Raw genomic sequence first — 21,590 nt, 5'->3', positions numbered from 1 at the left:
AGTACTGGCATGTTACAGGTTCAAATTAAATTGATTGTAAGTGGATCTAGTAATGGTATATTTCACTACTAGTCACGAAATAGGACTTTTAATCACACTAAAGCTGTTAAAAATATAGACTATATTTCATAGTCTGGTATTTTTTATAATATAAGTAAACACAGCCCTGTAGTCAAGTTGATTTGCGCCATTCCTTTACTAGTAGTGGAATTTACGAGTAAAATTTGGTAAAATATTAAAGCTATAGGAGAATTGAGAATCAGTGATGCAGAATGCATACACAACACGGACCAAGGCGACCTCTGTCGCTTTGTCTCTCAGTTCAGTGGGTTCCCGCCACCCTCCCTTGCGGAGCGAACTATTTTTGTTGTGACTCAACTTTGTGGAGGATTCTAGTTCAAACCGATACTGTCGCTGTGGAGCGCGCTGGCGTCGCCTACAAACTTGCCGTTAGGGGGAGCGTGCCCTTAATAATATAGATTAGTCTGATATCCTGGCCTCTAGGGTTTAAATGGCAAAGAAATTCAAGGATTGAAATTTAGTAAATTTAGTAACAAAACATTACTAGACTACCTATGATGTAGATAAGTGTGTTGTCACTCATGGCTGTTGCCACTGCCATGTTGTCAGGCAGACTAATCCTGGCCACCGACTCCCAACTGCAGATAGCCTGGCGGTAGCAGTAGATCTGAGGTCCAAACAGGTATATATCCTCTCTATAGACACAACAGGGAGCTGAATAGAGGGTTGTGGGCAGTGGTGCACATGTCTCCCAGCATTCTGTATCAGAGATAACCAATATTCCAAAGACGCACAATGTTATAGGTTACACTCATTAGTACACTTTAGTGGGAATAAAATATCATTACCACCCATCTCCCACAGGGTCCATACTGGGTGGCTGAAAAGTAACTTGCACCTCTCCTTAATTTTTTAACTATTTGAGATATTTGAAATTGGTTTGCGGCAACCGATATAAGAAGCTACAATAATGATGATTATTTTGAAAATGTTGTCCTTTAGTGGGGTAAATGGCACCCTAAAACTGATAGAGATTGCTGATAACAACAATTATGGGAAGTTGGGTATTTTCCAAAAATTTTTACTAGCCACTTTTTTTACGCCCTCATCCCCACAATGCTTTTACGAATACAATGCTTTTTAAGGCTTATTAAACGAAATTTTGCGTTGCCATTTTGTTATTAGTGGTCCCATTTTTATTTCCTTTATGCAATTGTTTGGTTTTATCAAGACCTGTAAAATGATACCAATCTCAAATACACTTTCCATTTGAAATTTTTAGCTAACGCGTACCCCAGTGGCCGATTCAGCTTTAGATTGGAGGGGGGACGAGATTAGAGCTGAAGACCCCCCCCCCTCCACATCGTCATTGTCTCCCGCGGTCACGGCAAAACCCTGAATAACCCCCACATCATCATTGTCTTCCGCTCCACGATCGCGGCTAAATCATGAAACACTCCCGTGGTCCTGTAGATATTATCGTCGTTGTCCGCGTTTGCGGCTAAATTCTGATCATCTCCCACTCCCACAGTCACGGTAACGTCATCATCATTTTTGCCGATCGTGACCAAATTTTGTCCATTTCCCGCAGTCGTATGAACACCATCATTGTCTCCGGTGGTCACGGCTAAACCCTGAATAATTACCGCAGTAACTAACACCATCATCGTCTTCCGTGACTGCGGCAAAATTATGAACATCTCCCTCGATCTTGTAGACATTGACATTATTATCGATTATCGTCGTCTTCCACGTTTGCGGCTAAATTCTAATAATCTCCTGCGGCCATGAAGACATCATCCTTGTTTACCACGGTAACGGAAACGTCATCAACATCTTCCACAATCGCGTTACAATTCTGATCATTTGCAGCGGCAGTGTAGGCTATGTCTTTGTCTCCCGCAGTAGCCAAATACTGAATAACCCGCGCAATGAAACATCAGCATCGTCTATCTCGATCGTGGCAAAATATTGTTCATTTCAGTCTGGACATTAGAGGACTTGCTACAAAAGAAGAACAGACTACACCATATTCTCAATGACACAAAACCAAGCATTCTAGTTTTGACTGAACACGTACTGAAAAAACAGAACTACAAGCTACAAAAATTCCCAGCTACTCTTTAATCACCAACTTTAGTAGGGAAGAACATAAACTTGGAGGTGTAGCAATATATTCCAAGGAAACCCTTGCTGATACAGTATCAGCTATTGACATATCGAACACATGCCAGGAGCTAATTTTTGAAGCAGCAATGATTCGCATGCAGACAAATCTGTGCCTGCTGAAATCACACCAAGAAGACACCTCCCAAAGATTTGTAATGAAAAGAAGCCTAAACAACACGGGTCACCTCCATCTACAAAATTGGGAACATGTTTACTCTTCACCCAATCTTGAAACCTCCTACAACAAATTTCATAATATTCTTCAAACAGCACTGGATTATACATGCTCATTAAAGAAAACTAAAATTAGTACAAACAAAAAACATATTAAGTACTACGATCCTGAAGCAAAATACCTTAAAGCCTTAAAGAGAACTTTTTGAAAGCTCTGCAAAAGTTTGAGTTAACAAACAGAAATGAAGACAAAGTAGAAATGATTAATAGAAAAAGGATATACAACATGAAGATGAAACTAAGAAACCTAAAAATGTCCTCAACAGCTAGCTTCATGGAACAAGCTGACCAACAAACCAAAAGCGCTATGGCAAGTAATAAACAAGGAAAGGAAAGGAAAATGTGAAGAGAAAACCCTTACAGAATCTATATATATAAAATCCAATGTATGTTTGTTTGTTTGTTTGTCCTTTATGGACTCCGAAACCGCCAGACAGATTGTAGTGAAACTTTCAGGCATTATTAAGCATTATTCAAGGATGGTTTGTGTAAAGTTTCGTGCAGATCTGTAAAAAGGGCTCCGCCCCAGTGGCTCTGGAGTTTCGCATGTTAACCTTATGAGTACTCATATTTAAATGGAATTAAAGAATCTTAACAGCTTGTTCAACTAAACAATTTGATTCAGTGATGTTCAATAGCATTACAAAGTGAATAGGTTTACCAACAGGGTGCAGCACTATTATTTTTTTAAATTTATGACAACTGCTAATTTGCAACCAAAAGGTGAGTGAGCGTAGCGAACGAACTTCAACCAGGACGTGATTGAGCCATGCAAACGAGCTCATCTTGAAAATGAACGAGCATTTGACATAAAACCACATTAGGACAGGACAACGTCTGTCGGGCCAGCTAGTTAGAAATAAATGGCAAACTCACAAATGACACAAAAGAAATGGCCAAACACTTCAACACATTCTTCTCAAATATAGCAGAAAATACCCTTAACCAAAACAGAGCAATCGTTATAGACCCTGAAACAGTGCTGAATGGAGAGGAACCAGTCTGTACAATACACCTTACCTTAACTTCAACATCCTATGAAGAAGTTAAAACGATAATAAACTCCCTAAAAACCAAAACATTAAGTGGAATAGATGAGTTTTCCTCTATGATGATAAGCACTGCTCTCAAGAACTCATCTCTCCTCTGGTTAATCTTACAAATAAATCATTTAAAGAAGGCAAATTCCCATCTGCCATAAAAGTCAGTAAAATATACCCCCGACGTAGCAAACCTGCCGACTAAGAGAATTTCCATTTGACCGAAGTGATATTCTATTAAATCTATTTATATAACATTATGTTTAACAAGTACCTAGGTTTGCTGCTACAATGAAACTAATAAAGTGTGTTTTGTAGTAAAATATTAATAGCTTAGTATAAAATAAATAAAATTGCCAATTTTAATCAAAATATATATTAACAAGCAAAATACAAAATTTTTCTCCACAAGAATAACATGGGAAATTTTAATTTACAATTTTTTTGGATTTTCTCCGTTACCAATTACGGTAACGGCTGCCACTAATAAGCTGCAAACTGAGGAACCATTAACCTTTTTAATACTTTAATACTTTTTCTTTGAAATGGCGACCATACAAAGTAGGTATTTTAAGCCAAGTATGAATGGAGTTATGTATGGAGTATGATGAGTGACGCGATCTTGTAGTCTTGTTAGTGACTAAGGCCGACATATTCCTTAGACACAGCTGTTAATTAATAGCCCATACAGCTAATGGCGACTAAGGGACCTACAGTTTATAGTGGAATCCGAACCACATTTCTTCCTTGGTATATATACGAATTGGTCTAATTATCAGGATAGTACTGCGGATAGTCGTAGTACTCACCCGTGCGGACGTTGATCCACACAAGGGAGTATCACATCCACAGTGCATGCCTATAAATATCCACAATTTATAAAATTTGTTATAAGATACCTGACCACCTGAGAGACCTGACTGGCAACAAGCTACGCCAGGAGTTAAAGAAGTGGCTAATCGCAAGACCATCCTACTAAATAAAGGATTTTTATGAAAATTATGGAAATTAACACGTACAATTCACTATTGTATTGACATTGACACTATTGTAATTCTTAACAAATGAACAATTTTTTTTTTTTTAGGGTGAGGAAGGAAAATGCTTTTACGCACACAGGTAGCCAGCCTGTAGTGTGAGACTCCTGAATTTATCAGACTACTCACTAAAAAACCCCCTCTGCTATGTTGGACACAGACCTGGAATTGTTTGTCACATTACTTCAAGTCAGGCCAACATGTGACCTAAGCCCACAGGGCTCGCACCGTTTTCTGGCATTATTTATTTATTTTATTTTTTTTTTTGACCTACACCGCATCCCGGTCGAGGTCGAGCTTCTTGGCGCGGAGAACACCCTGGATGTAAAGTGACACACAGGTCCAATTGTCCTCACCCACCATCATCTTCGGTATGACCGTGTCCACCGACAGCAGTCCTACGAACTGTTGAGCCTCCAGGCGGGGCCTTTCCCAATGCTGGCAGTGGATGAAACGAAGAAAGTGTGTTCCACGTCATCGGGAATGCCTGGGCGGTATATGCAATCGGGTGACACGGCTTTGCCCATCCTGAACAAGTACAACACTTTTTCCGGTGTTGTACGACCGGAAAAAGCCGTAACCCGTCAGAAATTGGGTGAGGTAGAAGTTCACCTCTCCGCACTGCCGATTAACCCAAGGTTGGACCTGTTGTATCAGTCGCCTGGTTCAGAGCCCCCTTGTCTCCTGTTCCCAGCTCTCCTGCCACAGCTGGAAGGTCCGGGTGCGTTCTTCAATTCTTGCCTGGTCCTCACCACGGCGCTGATAAATTGCCTTCCTCTCCGCCGCCAAAAGTTTGACGGGGATGACTCCAGCAACCAACAGGACGGCGGGTTCGGACACTGTTCGATAGGCAGATGCTACCCTTAGTGCTGCCTGACGCTGCACTCGGGCGAGCCGCATCCTATATATCTCCTTATTGAGAGCGTCTGCCCAGACTTCCGCACCGTACAGGAGCACGGACTGGACCGCAGACATCAACAGCCTTCTGCGACTGGACCGCGGACCTCCGTCATTGGCCATTAACCGACTAAGGGAAGAAACCATTTTAGCGGCCTTGTCCGCCGTACGGGTGATCTGGTCTCGCCAGCTGAGCTTCCTGTCCACCATGACCCCAAGGTACTTTGCGGCATGAGTGGTTTGGACTTCAACGTTCCCCACCATCAACAATAGGATGGTGTCAATCCTCTTTTTAGTCAGAATCACAATCTCAGTTTTGCTCAGAGCGAGTGAGAGACCATGTTATGCCATCCATGCGTTAATGGTGCGCATGACTCGATTTAGTTTCAGCTGGGCAAGCTCAATGCTACGTGCAGCTATTAAAGTCGCAACGTCATCTGCATACCCAACTAGGACAGTTTCCTCAGGCATCTCGGATCTCAAGAGGCTGTCGTAGGCGACGTTCCAGAGGTCCGGGCCCAGTATGGATCCTTGAGCAGCACCAGAAGTTACATCCATCGTCCTGGAGCCTTCTGTAGTGTCATAAATGTTGAGGCGGTACCGGAGGTAGTCCTCTATCATGCGCATGAGGTATGCCGGGACGTGGAAAGTGTTCTCCAGAGCGTCCAGCATATCGCACCATCTTGCAGAATTAAATGCGTTTTGCACATCAAGTGTTACAAGCAGCACAACCCGACGAGAATAGTTGTTAAACTCCTCAGCTCTCATTACGGCTCGCTTTACTTCCTCAATAGCGTCAACATATATATAAGTCTATATATATATATATATATATACATATATAAAAATTTGAACGAATGGTGTTTTTGGCCTCTGGGGATATCAAAATGAAAAAGTAAATCGGTCCCGAGTCTAGGTCTTACCGTGCCACCTACGGTAATAGCTACTTCCCTATAGGGAAATTCGCTAATAGCTACTTCCCTATAGGGAAATTCACTAAAAATAATAGTGCTGCACCCTGTCGGTAAACCTATTCACTTTTAAATGCTATTGAACATCACAGAATCAAATTGTTTAGTTGAACCAGCTGTTAAGATTCTTTAATTCCATTTAAATATGAGTACTCATAAGGTTAACATGCGAAACTCCAGAGCCACTGGGGCAGAGCCCTTTTGACGGATCTGCACCAAACTTCACACAAACCATCCTTGAATAATGCTTAATAATGCCTGAAAGTTTCATTACAATCTGTCAAGTGGTTTCGGAGTCCATAAAGGACAAACATACATACAAACAAACATACAAACAAACATACATACAAACATACATACAAACAAACATACATACAAACATACATACAAACAAACATACATTGGAATTTATATACAGTGTGTAAAAAATGTCTCCCCCCCCCTATTTATTTTTTTTATTTTTTAAAATAATGAAATATCGTTTGGGGAGTGATAGTAACATAACGTGAAGTTTCTTTTGACATAGTTAAAATTTTTGAATTCCCCCCCTAAATGGGGGGTAAGGGGGGTAACTCAAAATTTTTAAATGTAAACCCCTAGCTTGTGACACCTCATTTGAAAGAGCATTAAAAAACTAGGTAAATGGTGAAAACTAGAAATTTCTATCTAATTTCTAACCGGAATTACAGCCAAAAACGCTCAAAATACGATATTTTTGGGAAACTCAAAAATGTAATTATTGCATACACCCTTTGAGTGATCCCTCATTTGAAAGATAAATAAAAATCAGGCCAATGATAAGGATTAATAATTTCTAACAGGTAATTAGATGGTTTTTTATGATTTTTACAAACAAACTAACCTTAAGTGCGAAATAACAGTAGCGATGTTGTGTTCACCAAATAAATTCACAGCAAATGTTCAAACTGAAGTCCTCCTACTTCCTGACAGTAAAATAAACGAGACGTGAACTCTTCCCTCACGTTATGGAATGTTTCCTCAGTGATTTTTCTGCAGGCTTCAACAATCCTGTGTCTCAAGTCTTCAATATTCTGTACGGGAGTTTTATAAATTGTCGATTTAATAAACCCCCATAGAAAAAAATCCAAAGGTGTTAGATCGGGGGACCGTGCTGGCCATTCTATCCGGCCACGCCTGCCAATCCACTGACCATTCAGTTGTGTATTTAGAAATGCTCGGACCTGTCGATGAAAATGAGGGGGAGCGCCATCCTGCTGGAAGTGAACAATATCTTCATCAAACTCATGTGGATGTTGTGCAATAACTTCCACTATGGCTGGAAAAACCGACTCTTGAAGCATTTGCAAATAATGTTCTCCATTGAGGTTGCCATCGATGAAAAATGGTCCTAGGATATGATTACCCAACATCCCAGCCCATACATTTAATTTTTCTGGGTACTGCGTTGAGGATTCTCGGTAAACATGGGGGTTTGCAGTATCCCAGTATCTGCAGTTATGTTTATTGACAGTTCCATTAACAAAAAAAGTGCATTCGTCTGAAAAAGCTACATTATACACGAAATGTGGATTAGCTTTGATTAGTTCTTCCATTTCTTCGCAAAATTGAAGTCGACGGTCTGGATCATCGTCGTTTAATGCATGAACAAGTTTAAATTTATAAGCGTGAAATTTATTTTTCTTTAAAATATTTCGAACTGTTTGATGGGATAAGTCACACAGTGTAGCAACTGATCGAGTCGACTGCTGAGGATCCTCTACAAATTCTGCCACAACTTCAAATTGTGTTTCTTCGTCTAAAGATGTTCGGCCTGATTTTGGAGCATTAGCTACGGATCCAGTTCGTCTGAACTTGCCAATTAGTTCCCTCAAATATTTTCGACACACTGGTCGATCAGGATGTGCTTCGTTGAATCTCCTTTCTGTCTCGTGGTAGTTTTCATTCGAGGCACCAAAAGTTAAAACCATTTCCACCTTATCGTCTTTGCTTCGAGCCATTATTAAAAATTTCTAATAAACTTTTAACAAAAAACTAACTATTGAATAAAGAAACTAAATTAAAAAACCTGACTAACTAAATAGCAACAAACTAACAATTAATTATTAACCTTAGAGAATTTTAATGAACAAAAAAGTCTTTACAGTTATCAAATAGTTACATAATTGTTATTATTAAATAGAAATTGAATTTATGCTGCAGTACTGACCTAGACCTGTCTGTAACAGCTCATTGACAGAATGAGTTGAGGAAACCCATGCCAGGGCAAACAGGGAAAACCGGCTGAGCAAAGGTCATCTAATGAAACAAACTCATGTTCACGAAAATTTCTTATTGTAATAACCTTAATTTTTTAGTTTGTACTTGCTCTGTTGTGGATAACCAATACATTTCATTTTCACTTTTTTTCAAAAGATGTTATTTTGCACTTTTGCAATAATAAAGAAATAAAAGATTTTATTAAAATAATAATTTATTAGCTGTAGAAATTTTTGGCTGTAGGAAGTAACAGTTTTTTAATTTAATAACATAAGCCTGATTTTTATTGCTCTTTCAAATGAGGGGTCACTCAAAGGGTGTATGCAATAATTACAATTTTGAGTTTCCCAAAAATATTGTAATTTTGAGCGTTTTTGGCTGTAATTCCGGTTAGAAATTAGATAGAAATTTCTAGTTTTCACCATTTACCTAGTTTTTTAATGCTCTTTCAAATGAGGTGTCACAAGCTAGGGGTTTACATTTAAAAATTTTGAGTTACCCCCCTTACCCCCCATTTAGGGGGGGAATTCAAAAATTTTAACTATGTCAAAAGAAACTTCACGTTATGTTACTATCACTCCCCAAACGATATTTCATTATTTTAAAAAATAAAAAAAATAAATAGGGGGGAGGAGACATTTTTTACACACTGTATATAGATTACTCTAGCAATAAATTATGAAAATGTAAACAAACATCTGATAAACCTTTTATGTGCTCCTAACCAACTACGACTTTTATGCCCTACTTAAAATGGCCCATAAAACTATTTAAGGACATAGTCTGACATTTAACACGTTCGCTACTGAGCGTCGCATATATGCGACGCCGCAGTCATTGCCACAGACCGAGGTATACGTTTGAATCTTACACATAGACCGGCTGTCACTTCGATAACAGTACACACAGACCACGGGCGAAAACCTGTAAAACAGTGATCATTTACATTGTAATACGCTACAATCGTGTTTGTAAATAAATTATTCTTGTTTATTTGTATTTTTTATAACCTTTTGTAATGTCGCATATTTGCGACGCCCGGTCTACAGCGAAGACAATAATGAAAATTATCATAGTTTTCTTGAAATAGACTAAACGTCGCATATATGCGACAGTTCATTTTTTTGTGTTTTAAGGTGAAAGTAAGTAAATAAATAAACAGATTATTCAAGGACAGTTTATAACTGAACAAATATAAAAGCTACATAGGATAATGCAGCATACATACTGCATACATACATACAGTGATGCAGAAAAGTAAAGACCAGTTTTTCCAACTATTATATGACGTCACCAATCATCATACCCACAGACCAAGCGACACAGTTGTGCGTCAGACATCTCTGTAGACCACTGCAGGGAATTCAATGCCTTCAAATAGACCACTACAAAGATATAAGCATTTTAATAACATTAGAACCCCGACGCAAATATGCGTCGGCAGTCTATTTTAATGTGACTAGCCGACGCATATATGAGACGGCAGTCTATGGGTGGAAACCGGTCGTCGCATATGTGCGTCGCTGGTCTATGTGAATGGAAAATTTCGTACTATTGCAGTAGCGAACGTGTTAAGGACAATTCCTGTACATTTCATGGCCAGTAAAAAATTAAGTACAATGGTTGGTAGACACCCTGAATAGAATATATAATACTAGGTGAAACCCGTCAAAATCAACGGTTACTTTCGAGGCCTACGCTAGTTCATCTAACTGCGATAAATTGAGTGCAATTATACATATTTTGAGCATTTAGCATTGTTAAGAGATTAATAAGTGTAAAAACAATAATGATATTAATTGCGTTAGTTACCAAATATGGTTGATCATCCATTGAATAAAATATTTCCCATACCGTACGTCATTGGGGTTGTTAGTATACTATCTGGTATCTCTCTATATCTGGTATCCGCCTTTATGATTTTATTTGAAAAAAATCTGTTTGTTGGGAAGACACGTTCTAACTTCAAAGGGAGATATATCCGTTACTGTGTAAGTTTGATTTTTTCTTCGTCAAGTCGGGCGACGTGTCAGTTTCATATCGTACTTCTGTGCCCATGAATAACCCTATTGCACAGTTTTGAGAAATTGGTTGTGGGGTTACTGTTAAAGCTGGAATTCCTTGACATGGGGGATGTCTGTTAGTTGTCTCAGCCTTATCAGTTACATAAAGTTGTTAATATAAACTCTCTACAAAATGTTAGGTGTAGTGGAATATACTTGAAGTGAAGTTGGCTTTTATTCTTAAACTGTTAGGGGCATTCACATTTATATGGTCGTGCAGCTTCATTGGCAAAAAATAATGTGAATGACATAGTAATGTGGCATTTTCAAAAAGCAAAAAATAATGTAAGTTCGCTGTTACGTAAATATTGACGTTTACATGCATTGTCAATCAACATATCTTATAAAGGATGATGTGATCTAGTTTTAAAGGAATATGACCTTTCTGTCACGATAGTAGCTGCTGCTTAAATAGTATTTACTCATTGGCCCATTTTTACAGCTAAAATGTTTTGTCTTATTTTCAATAATTTTTACCAACCCAGTGGGCCACGGTCCGTAATATAGGCCACTGCAAATAATTTGTCAAGGTAGGTACCATTTTAGGTATGGTTTCTGTGTTTGGATGTTATTAGAAACGGTAAGAGCACAATAAAATTCTTCTGCAGATGAATTTTCTGTTGGAGAAATATAAGCCGAATCATCATAAATGTCACAATGCGAGTTTGAGCATTTTGTAACCATATTATAATGGGTAAGTTACATAGATTTTTTAGGCTGCTGCTCAGTGCACTTTAAGAATATATATTTTAGAGATAAATAAATGGTTTATGTTGCTGAGTAGCGCTTGTAAATATGCACAACCCTTTTCGTTAGTCTAATAACATTCAAAGGCTCTCTAAGTGTTCTTATTTGTATACATATCTACTGTCCGCGAGAGTAAAGAAGTACCCTGAGCTTCGGCCTATTCGTAGTTTGAAGGCGTTACGCTTGAACGTTTTGCGCGACAATCACTGTAGAGCCGTCTTCACGCTGCTCTGCTAGTTTTAAGGCTTAATTTTTGTATTTAATATCTGTATGATTTTATAAATCTATGTCATAATATTTTTTTGCATAGTCATACAATTGAAGGAAACCCATTTTCTAGTGTTACTAAGGCAAATTAATAACCTTTCTACTTTATGATTTTTGTTTAGTTAAATGTAACAATACCAACTAAATACAATACAATAAAATCCTTTTTAAATCCGAGTTTGAAAGCATTAATCCCAAATAATTAGTTGATCCATGAATATACTTATGGTGAATGCATATTACCGGTACATATAAGTACACGAGTTCAGCAGTTTCAATAACATTCATCGCAAACAACTTATTATTAAAGTTATTAATCCTATTACCATAAACCTAAGCAAAAAATCAAGAAAACAAGCAAAATCCCTTCCTTTGACCCAATGTCTACGACAATCACGCGGTTTGACGTGTTCATATCAGGTAACACGCCATTGACGTCTATACTTTGCCAAAATTTCTGGAACGTTAAATTACTGTCCATCCAAGTTTCGTCCAGATAGAAAATTTTCCTTTTTTTTGTCCCCTTAGCTTTCTCATCCCTCGCAAATACTGAAACCTCCAATTAACGATGTCAGGCCTTTCAATCAAACATTTTCTTTTAGGACAAAATTTCTTCCTCTTGAACCCCATATATTTTAAGAGACACGGAAGTGCCCATTCGCTCCATTTAAAATGAATTCTTTCTCTCAAAACAGGTAATAGTTTTTTACATGTATGGACAATTTTTTTGTTCTTGTAAAAATCGCGTATTACATCTACAATTACACGCCTATCAAAGATATATATTTGTACTTAATATTGGTCAGCCTACTTGCGTTTTTCCTTGGTGTACAGAGTTTTTCATCCGGAGTTTGTTTGCCGGCTTTTCTAATTCGTTTATTAGTTTTTTCTGGCACTTAACAATAGTTTGCGGCACGTTCTGTTGCCTTTTCTATCGGCATTGATAAGTTTTTGTCTTTACATTCGTTGTCACAACACTCGATCACCCGTCTAATTAAATCTCTCTCTCCACTATGTACTAGTATAGTAGCACCACGTTTTCTTAAATCCATAGCTACAAGGACCGTCCAAAACAAAACAGAACTCACTACGCGAACACACGAGACTGCAATGAATCAAATGACGTGACCACATGATGATAATCCACTTACCAAAAACAAAGATATGAGTAATTATGTTTACAACAGTTGTTTACAGACAGACATCGAGGTGAGGCGCCCAGATGCTTAGCGCCTGTAAATAGTGTGCGATACCCTCCAAACATAGCTGCGTATCGCTCTGGCTCAAGGGACTTCTTTACTCTCGCGGACAGTATATTATGTTTTCACTAAGCTGAATGAATACATCGAAGTAACCTCTCTCATCATCATGATCATATTTCTACATAAATATTGTAAAATGTTTTATCCAGTTGCTGAAAACTACTATAAATTTAACAAAATATGGACACGGCTCAAATGGGCACCGTGCCCTTCTGCACTTGTATTATTTTGCATTACATTGCAAATACTTCTTTTGGACAATTCAGTAACTCCCAATAAATGTGTGTTGTTTAAAACACAATTTTAAAATTAACAGCTGTTTTATTAAAAAGTATTATCCACATCGCCAAAATGTAAACAAATCTGTGGAGGGATCTTTAAAGGCTTCTGGGGCAGAGCCCTAAGCGAATTTACTTTGTTTTTCTTTTGATATCTCATCTACAGACCAAGACCTTTCTTTGGACACCTCTATCAAGTTTCTACGCCCAGCCGTTCTCTCAAATTAGTGGAGATAAAGTTTTCAATTTAATATTTAGATTCCCCCATGTTAATCTTATGGGAGAAAACCCAACTTTGATGGAAGATCCTGCCCAAACTAATAAAGATATGAAAAAACTAAAAAAAACTTTGCAAAACTGCAGACCAGGGCCATTGTTTTGACATTTTAACCATCAAAATCGGTCAAAAAATGAGGGAGGAGTTCTGTTTACAAAAATCGGCTTAGCGTAATTTATATATAGATAATCCAGCTTATAATACTAGATGGACCTCAATATCTCGAAACTGAAAGGGAAAGGGTAAAAATTCAAGACACAAGGTACTCACTGGATACCAAGTTGTACTTTGCAACTGAATCTAACATGACTCTATGTCGACCGACTCCTCCAATCACAAACAGATCGTTGTTGACAAACACAGCTGAGTGGTGGCGGCGAGGAGAAGGCAAACTGCAACAGATAATGCGTGACAACTAACTGAAGCTAATTATTGTAACAATATTGCAGCCATTCACAGATCTCTTTTAACTAAATTATATTAACTCACCATGGTAATGCTAATGTAATATTAGGTTGCATCAAAAATAAAAGATTTTCTAGAAAAAAAGCTTTTTTATTTGTTTGTTTTTGGTCATAAAACTGGACCTATTTGCAAATGAATATTCCATTCACCCATTTCTTGTGTCCCAAAAATATTTACGCACGTAGGCGAGTGGAAGGAGACAGCGAAATGCACGATGTTAGGAATCTTAGGCAACATCTAGCTAAAATGCCTGCTTTGCTCTCAATTTTAGACAAATCATGTTAAGCCTAATTTAAATAAACAGCACAGTTTTTACAGAAGAACAAACTAGCTAAGGTATCTGTTCTTCAAAGGGTAATTCACACATAGATGAAGATGTTAAAACTTAAATTATCACCAGAGGAACAATCTTAACCGATCATTCCTATTAGCCCAGTCAATGAAAACAATAAAGCAGATCTATGGAATAATAATTTTTCTCTTAAGCATTCTCTTCCCGTTGCGAAGCACGGGTATGGTGGCTAGTCAGTATTTTTTTTTTTTTTTTTGTCCTAGGACGCTAAGCATGAGCCTGGGATTGTTTTTCACATTACTTCAGGCTAGACCTAGGGGTTGCGGCATTATCACTACTGGCATTGTAATAGGCATGAGTTTGAATTAAGTTAGTCCTTTTATAGAGAATCTGCCATATTATATATATCATAGGGAATACGCTATTACCGCAGGTCTCGCAATAACTCGAGCAAACATCATCCTATTTCGATTATCTTACGGATTTAATCATTACCGTAAATTTATTTACACATATAAAGAAATATGCTTATTTTATAAACATATCCTATACTCTAATACGAGCTATATGTCTATTTGTCTTTTTGTCTGTAGGCCTAATATATAGCGGAAGGAATTTGACAAAATTTTAAAATTAGGGACATAAAGCTCTAAATTGTGATTGGTGCCACTACCTCAGGAAAATTGGTATTTCGCTACACAACTCATTTGATAATTTAGAAATTTAACATTGGCCTTAGGCCTGCCATACACGTTCCGTCCCGGCCTCAAGGCCTGGCCTTGAGGCCGGAACTGCACAGTTTGGCCGGAGTCGTGACCTCCCCACACACGCTCAGTCCGGAACTGCACAGTTTGGAGTTTTTCAACTCTTTTAAACGCACTTCTTAAATCATTTATTTGTTTAACCACAGTGTCCTTTGTGGCTTTTGGGTCCGCCTTCTTCACAAAATCCAATAATTGTTGATAGGCTGCTTCCCCCATTTCCCTGTTATGGTACTCTTTACTTTTAATTTTCCAGATGCATTCGTGACCTCGGTATTTCTCAATGAATTCCAGTGTGAAGTCTCTTGACCAGGTAGACATGATTAATGTGGAGTACTAACGAAATCACTACACAACACTACAGCGCCAAAATCCAAAAACTATACCAACAAAACAACAAACAACACAACTCCGATTATGTTTTCACCAGTAGTTGACTCACAATGAAGAAAGGATGCGAATGCGATACTGTAATGCTTAAAATTTATAGGGGGAGGGGGAAGCGCAGCACTGTCTTGGACTGCGGGATTCGCCATACACGTTCAAATCGGACTCAAGGTCCGTTTCATCGGACTGAAACGACATTACAATTAAATCTGTTTTCCGTGTTTAAGAACTTGCGTGTATTTTAGCTTAATTTCGTAGAGGTTTAATTATTTATTACCAATTAAACTAAATTTTGAATATTTTTCATATTCTATTATTTTCTTTTATACTGATGGCATTTATATTTAAGATCGAAATCATAAACATTTAACTGGCCATTGTACAGTTTAATAAAAAACATTTTTTCATGATTTTTTAATTGTCTTTTAATTACTTTGGGCTAGTTATCTGTTAAAAGTGGAATTGATAACAAAAAACAATAACATTTACTGTATCTTTATAGACACTGACATTTTGAAATACGGCAGTGTACGATTATTTTGTCGTACAAGGTTGGCACCGCTCCGAGCAGTGGGCGCGGCCGGGTTAGCGACTTCCAGAGTTAGCGAATTCCGCCGCGAGACAAAATCGAGTTAGCGGGTTCCGGAGTTAGCCAATTCCTGACTGAGACGGTTAGCCAGTTCCAGAGTTAGCCAGTTCCGCCACACGACCGAGTTAGCGAGTTCCTGAGTTAGCCAATTCCTACGTCTCTTTTTTGAGCTTTTGTAGAAGTATGTCCCAGTCCAATGAGTCAAACGCTTTTTGAAGGTCTAAGAAAAGTCCTGATGCATTTTTTCTGCCTTCCCAGATAGTTGCTATGTCTTCTCAGAGTTTTGCAATTGCATTGTTTGTTCCTCGTTTCTTCCGGAAGCCATGTTGACAGTTTGTGAGTAGGTTGTTTGTTTCTAGGTGATTAATGGTTTGGTCGTATATTTCTCTTTCTAATAGTTTGGATATTGTTGGTAAGTTAGATATGGGTCTATAGTTTCCAGGATCTTCTTTATCTCCTTTTTTAAATTTTGGGTGAATCTTAGAGATTTTTAAGTTTTTAGGTATTTGATTTTCTTTGAGTGAGGTGTTCATAATATGGAGTAGAGGTTCTGTTACTTCTTCTCTGCAGTACTTAAGCAGTTTTCCTGTGATTTCATCATAGCCTGCTGCATTATTGGACTCTAAGTAAATTTTACATTTTATACTCAAGAAAGGGGGGAAAGCTCAAGGGTGGGGACTTTTGGGAAAATGCACCTCTCATGTGGGTCTATCACATATAAACAATCGGTACTTTCCTGTTAAAGGGAACATTCATTATTATCGATCTGATTTCTTTCGATATATCGATATTCTATTTTTGATCCGATAATGAACGAGATGTCAGCTGACAACTACGATAAGTAAATATTGTTCAGTATCAACAAACAATTTAAATATTGAAATGAAAATGTTCTAAACTAACCTTACCTAACCAAACAAACTTGCTGTAAAATTTCCAAATTCCGTTTTATATAACTCACATGCCTTTTCTGTTATCAAACGAAATTTTGAAATGATACAGCAAACCCAGCAAGTTTGGTTGGTTATGTTAGGTTAGTTTAGAACAGTTTTACTTATTTATGTTTTGCCTAAACAAGATCAGTTGTCAATTTGTAATATAAATGTGTATGAAGATATTAAAACAGAAGGTATGAATCGTAAAGGAAAACAAAAATATCGATATATCGAAAGAAATCAGATCGATAATAATGAATGTTCCCTTTAACAGGAAAGTACCAAACAATCTAGCTTTCCACCATTTAGTTGCTATAAGAAACCTTTATTGACTGGGCTATATATCTGCTTTTGGCTTTTCTTGTAAGACAAATTAATTCTATTAAACAGACTTTGAAAGTGAAAAAAATGAACTATGCCAATTCCAGAGGCCAAATGGTTGAGAATTCAAATTCTAGAGGCCAGGTAATCTTTGAAAACTAAAATTTATACTATTTTTTATATAAGAAAGATTATAAATAGGAAAAACATGAATAAATCATAGTGGTTTCCAATGGTACCAAGGTTTGAGGTGGAAGAGTTTTATTGTAAATTTATGATTACGAATGAGACAATGAATACCTGGTCTCAAATTCCCAAGTTTCTCGCCAGGTGTCATAAGACCAAACTGATGTGTTCCAGTCCCCATGACCCATCATGTACTCTCCACCAATGACATACAGCTTTAAATCTGTTAACAAACCTGTATCTGTATATACTGTTAGCTACCCACCACTTCCCACACACATAGCTGTGATGTATACATGTCTGTGTTTGTAAATGTACAATTTGTTACGGAAATCTAGCCAACCCAGATATGATTTGATGCCAATCTTTAAAATGTGACATTTGTTGGTGGAATTTTTTTTCAACAAGCTGAAATTTACAAGTTTTCCATAAATTAAGGTCCATCAAACTTAGCAACTGAGCAACCTGAAGCTAGCTCAAATCTGATACCAGTGCCGTTTTCTTACATTCATACACTACTATTATGGCCGGATTCCAACCCTGTACTACAATAAGTTTCGTCTTGTCATAGTAGCTGAAAACTATTTGGAAGAAAATCAACGCTCCTGTTTAAGTAAGAGTGATATGCGATTTGAAATCAGTAGCCTAATAGTCCAGCATCTATAGGGGGTTGAGTATGCACTGAAAGCGTAACTCTTTTTGACTTTTGATTATTGTTGGGGGCATCTTGGAGATGACAAAAACCGATGTTGTCGCCCTCCCAGCAGGTGCACAACTTGGGGGGGAGGGGGGGAAGGGGCTCTGAGACGCGTTCTAGAAAATCGCTTATATCTCGTGAACTAGACACGATAGAAACAAGCTCTAAACGGCATTGTATTACCAACTTCATCTGCTTTAAAAAAGTATCCAGGAAAAGTCCAGTATCTATGATATTAGTTGAGTTATTTAACAATTTATTTAAAATTTTAAATAAAAACCCCTAAAAAACGTTTAATTATCCATTAAAACCCCTTTAAAACAACAAAAGTACAGTTTTTCATCGTGCATAATATGTTTTACACGCTAAAGTGACTTTATATGGTAATTATATCGAAATATTACAAGGTTATGCGAGGTTTCCGATGAAGCGGCACGGTGACGCGGGTGACGCCGCTGCGCGGCAGAAATCAACGTGTAGTACAGACTTGTAAATATTGGGTATGTACCGCAAGTGTAACGCATTTTGACTTTTGATTGTTGTTGGGGGCATTGGAGATGACAAAAACCGATGTTGTCGCCATTCCATCAGGTGCACAACTTGGTGGGAGGGGGGGGGGGGAAGTAGCGCTGAGTCGCGTTCTAGAACATCGCTCATATATCGTGAACTAGACACGATAGAAACATGTTTTAAACGGCATTGTATTACAAACCGCATCTGCTTTAAATATTTTACAATGAAAAATCCCATATCAATGATAAAATTGAGTTATTTTACATTATATTAGAAATTACAAATTTAAAGTCAAAATACCGTTTCTACCTATAAAACTCTCATAAAACGAAAATTAACAGTACTGTGTTTAGAGTGCATTCTATGTTCAACACACGAATTACAAAAAAATAAGTCTGCTGTACTTTCCTTAAAATAATAAGTACGGAGTTCTCGAGTTTGCGAGAAAATAATTATAAGCTGTTTTTAACACTAGGCGATTTTAAATATAAAATTAAAAAAAATCTAGGCACAACTACCAAAGAAAATGCTTAAGTTTGAAATGTATACAGTTTTTATTAAAATAATATTAAAATAGACTTGGAAATGCTGTACTTCATTTTAAAACTTACTGCCATGTAAACTACACATAAGAAAACAATGGATACTATTTCAGTCATCTTGTTTGAAACGATCTTAATGATAAGGATTTTTACTATTATTAAAACATTTGCAGTAGGAGCAGCAGTATTAAGAAGGAAAGGAAGCACCTGCAATGACAGCAGCTATATAGCAATCACAACTAATCCATCTGCAGTCAAGGACATTAGTAAAATGCCTTGCACACCGGACAGCTTCAAATTACACCTGTTACGGTGTAGTGCCCAACTATATTTTTGGGAAAAGTCCTTGACAGGAGAAATATTGTCTTGAGATCTATTCCAGTACGATTTTTTTAAAAAAACAGCTCAGGAAAATTGCGCCCCCTTCTTATGACACTGCCCCCGGCTCCTACAAATTTGCTAAAGCCATGTAAATGCTTGTTAAAATTTTATATTTAAAATAGGCTAGTGTTAAAAACAGCTTATAATTATTTTCTCGCTAACCTGACAACTCCGTACATATTATTTTAAGGAAAGTACAATAAACTTAATTTTTTGTAAATTCGATGGTTGATACATAGAATGCATTCTAACCACATTACATTCATTGTTTTATGAGAGTTTTATAGGTAGATAAACGGTATCTCGACATTAAATTAGTAATTTCTAATATAATGTTAAATAACTCAATTTTTATCATTGATATGGGATTTTTCATTGTAAAATACTTAAAGCAGATGCGGTTAGTAATACAATGCCGTTTAAAACATGTTTCTATCGTGTCTAGTTCACGAGATATGAGTGATGTTCTAGAACGCACTTCAGTGCTACTTCCCCCCCCTCCCACCAAGTTGTGCACCTGATGGAATGGCGACAACATCGGCTTTTGTCATCTCCAAGGTGCCCCCAACAACAATCAAAAGTCAAAATGCGTTACACTTTCGGTACATACCCAATTTTTACCAGTCCGTACTACACGTTGATTTCTGCCGCGCAGCGACGTCACCCGCGTCACCGTGCCGCTTCATCGGAAACCTCGCATAACCTTGTAATATTTCGATATAATTACCATATAAAGTCACTTTAGCGTGTAAAACATATTATGCACGATGAAAAACTGTACTTTTGTTGTTTTAAAGGGGTTTTAATGGAGAATTTAACGTTTTTTAGGGGTTTTTATTTAAAATTTTAAATAAATTGTTAAATAACTCAACTAATATCATAGATACTGGACTTTTCCTGGATACTTTTTTAAAGCAGATGAAGTTGTTAATACAATGCCGTTTAGAGCTTGTTTCTATCGTGTCTAGTTCACGAGATATATGCGATTTTCTAGAACGCGTCTCAGAGCACCTTCCCCCCCTCCCCCCCAAGTTGTGCACCTGCTGGGAGGGCGACAACATCGGTTTTTGTCATCTCCAAGATGCCCCCAACAACAATCAAAAGTCAAAAAGAGTTACACTTTCAGTGCATACTCAACCCCCTATAGATGCTGGACTATAAGGAGTCAATGCTTAAATTGAATCTGTGGTATTTAATTGAATTTTTCGGTAGTGCTTTCTGCAGAACTGATCATATAAGGGGGGGCTCTTTAGTTTTCACTAAAAATTCTTTACAGTTTAAAATGTGTGATTTGGACCAGTTTTGTTCTGAAATGAGTTTAGAAGCAGTTGGGGTCTTTATCGAGGATTTTAAATTAATTTTGGTTTCAGTCTACCAAACTCACCTTCGGGCAACCCTGTGGTTTTTCTTGGTCATTTTGATAAATTATTAAGCCTAACTCATCTCTCTCGTTGGACTAATTATGTTTCAATTATTTGAGGAGATTTTAATAATGTTGACTTGACTAAGAACAACCTCTCTCTAAACAATTTCTTAATATACTCCGCCAGCACAATTTTCACTTCCTAAATCACTACCATACTCGAGGCAACAATTGCCTGGACAACGTATTAATTAACAAACTGTAATAAAAATGCAAACATAAGCTGTAAAGTTTTTGATTTTCCTTTCTCCGACCATAATGATCTTCTATTAAATACAACTTTGGATTGATTCGGTAGGTGTGTTAGTGGATAAGCTTGGTACTTATGATTGGACAAATGTGCTTAATTGTATAAATCCAACAGCATAAAATATGTTTAGAATGTTTTTCAAAGTTTTAAAAGTTAATATTTTTTATATTTCTTAAGTAATACAAATTCAAACAGAAAAATCCAAACAAAAATACCCCCGCCGCAGCAAACCTGCAGACTAAGCGAATTTCCATTTGCCTGAATTGATTTTCAATTAAAATTTAATTAACACTAGTGTACCTGTAGAGGCATATCCTGGGGTCTCCAACAGAGGCTTGAAGAAATGG

The 21,590-nt window shown here is 37.4% G+C and overlaps 1 protein-coding gene across 3 annotated transcripts in view; it reads right to left on the bottom strand.

Moving 5' to 3' along the window:
• Nucleotides 1-21,590, bottom strand: part of LOC128985713 (kelch-like protein 38) — a 64,602-nt gene that overhangs the window by 10,590 nt on the left and 32,422 nt on the right. For 2 of the 3 annotated variants that reach the window (XM_054405516.1, XM_054405515.1), the window contains exons 3-5: nucleotides 17,552-17,660; nucleotides 13,772-13,893; nucleotides 574-780 (exon numbers count right to left, since the gene is read on the bottom strand). In XM_054405516.1, coding sequence (XP_054261491.1) covers nucleotides 574-780; nucleotides 13,772-13,893; nucleotides 17,552-17,660 — 438 coding nt within the window. The remainder of the gene's footprint in view (nucleotides 1-573; nucleotides 781-13,771; nucleotides 13,894-17,551; nucleotides 17,661-21,590) is intronic. The other variant, XM_054405517.1, reaches the window with a different exon arrangement.

The sequence above is a fragment of the Macrosteles quadrilineatus genome, unplaced genomic scaffold (genome assembly GCF_028750875.1).
Source record: "Macrosteles quadrilineatus isolate MER2022 unplaced genomic scaffold, UCM_ALF_1.0 Scaffold_2__2_contigs__length_208266976, whole genome shotgun sequence".
NCBI lineage: Eukaryota > Metazoa > Arthropoda > Insecta > Hemiptera > Cicadellidae > Macrosteles > Macrosteles quadrilineatus.
This window is presented reverse-complemented; position numbering and strand designations above follow the sequence as displayed.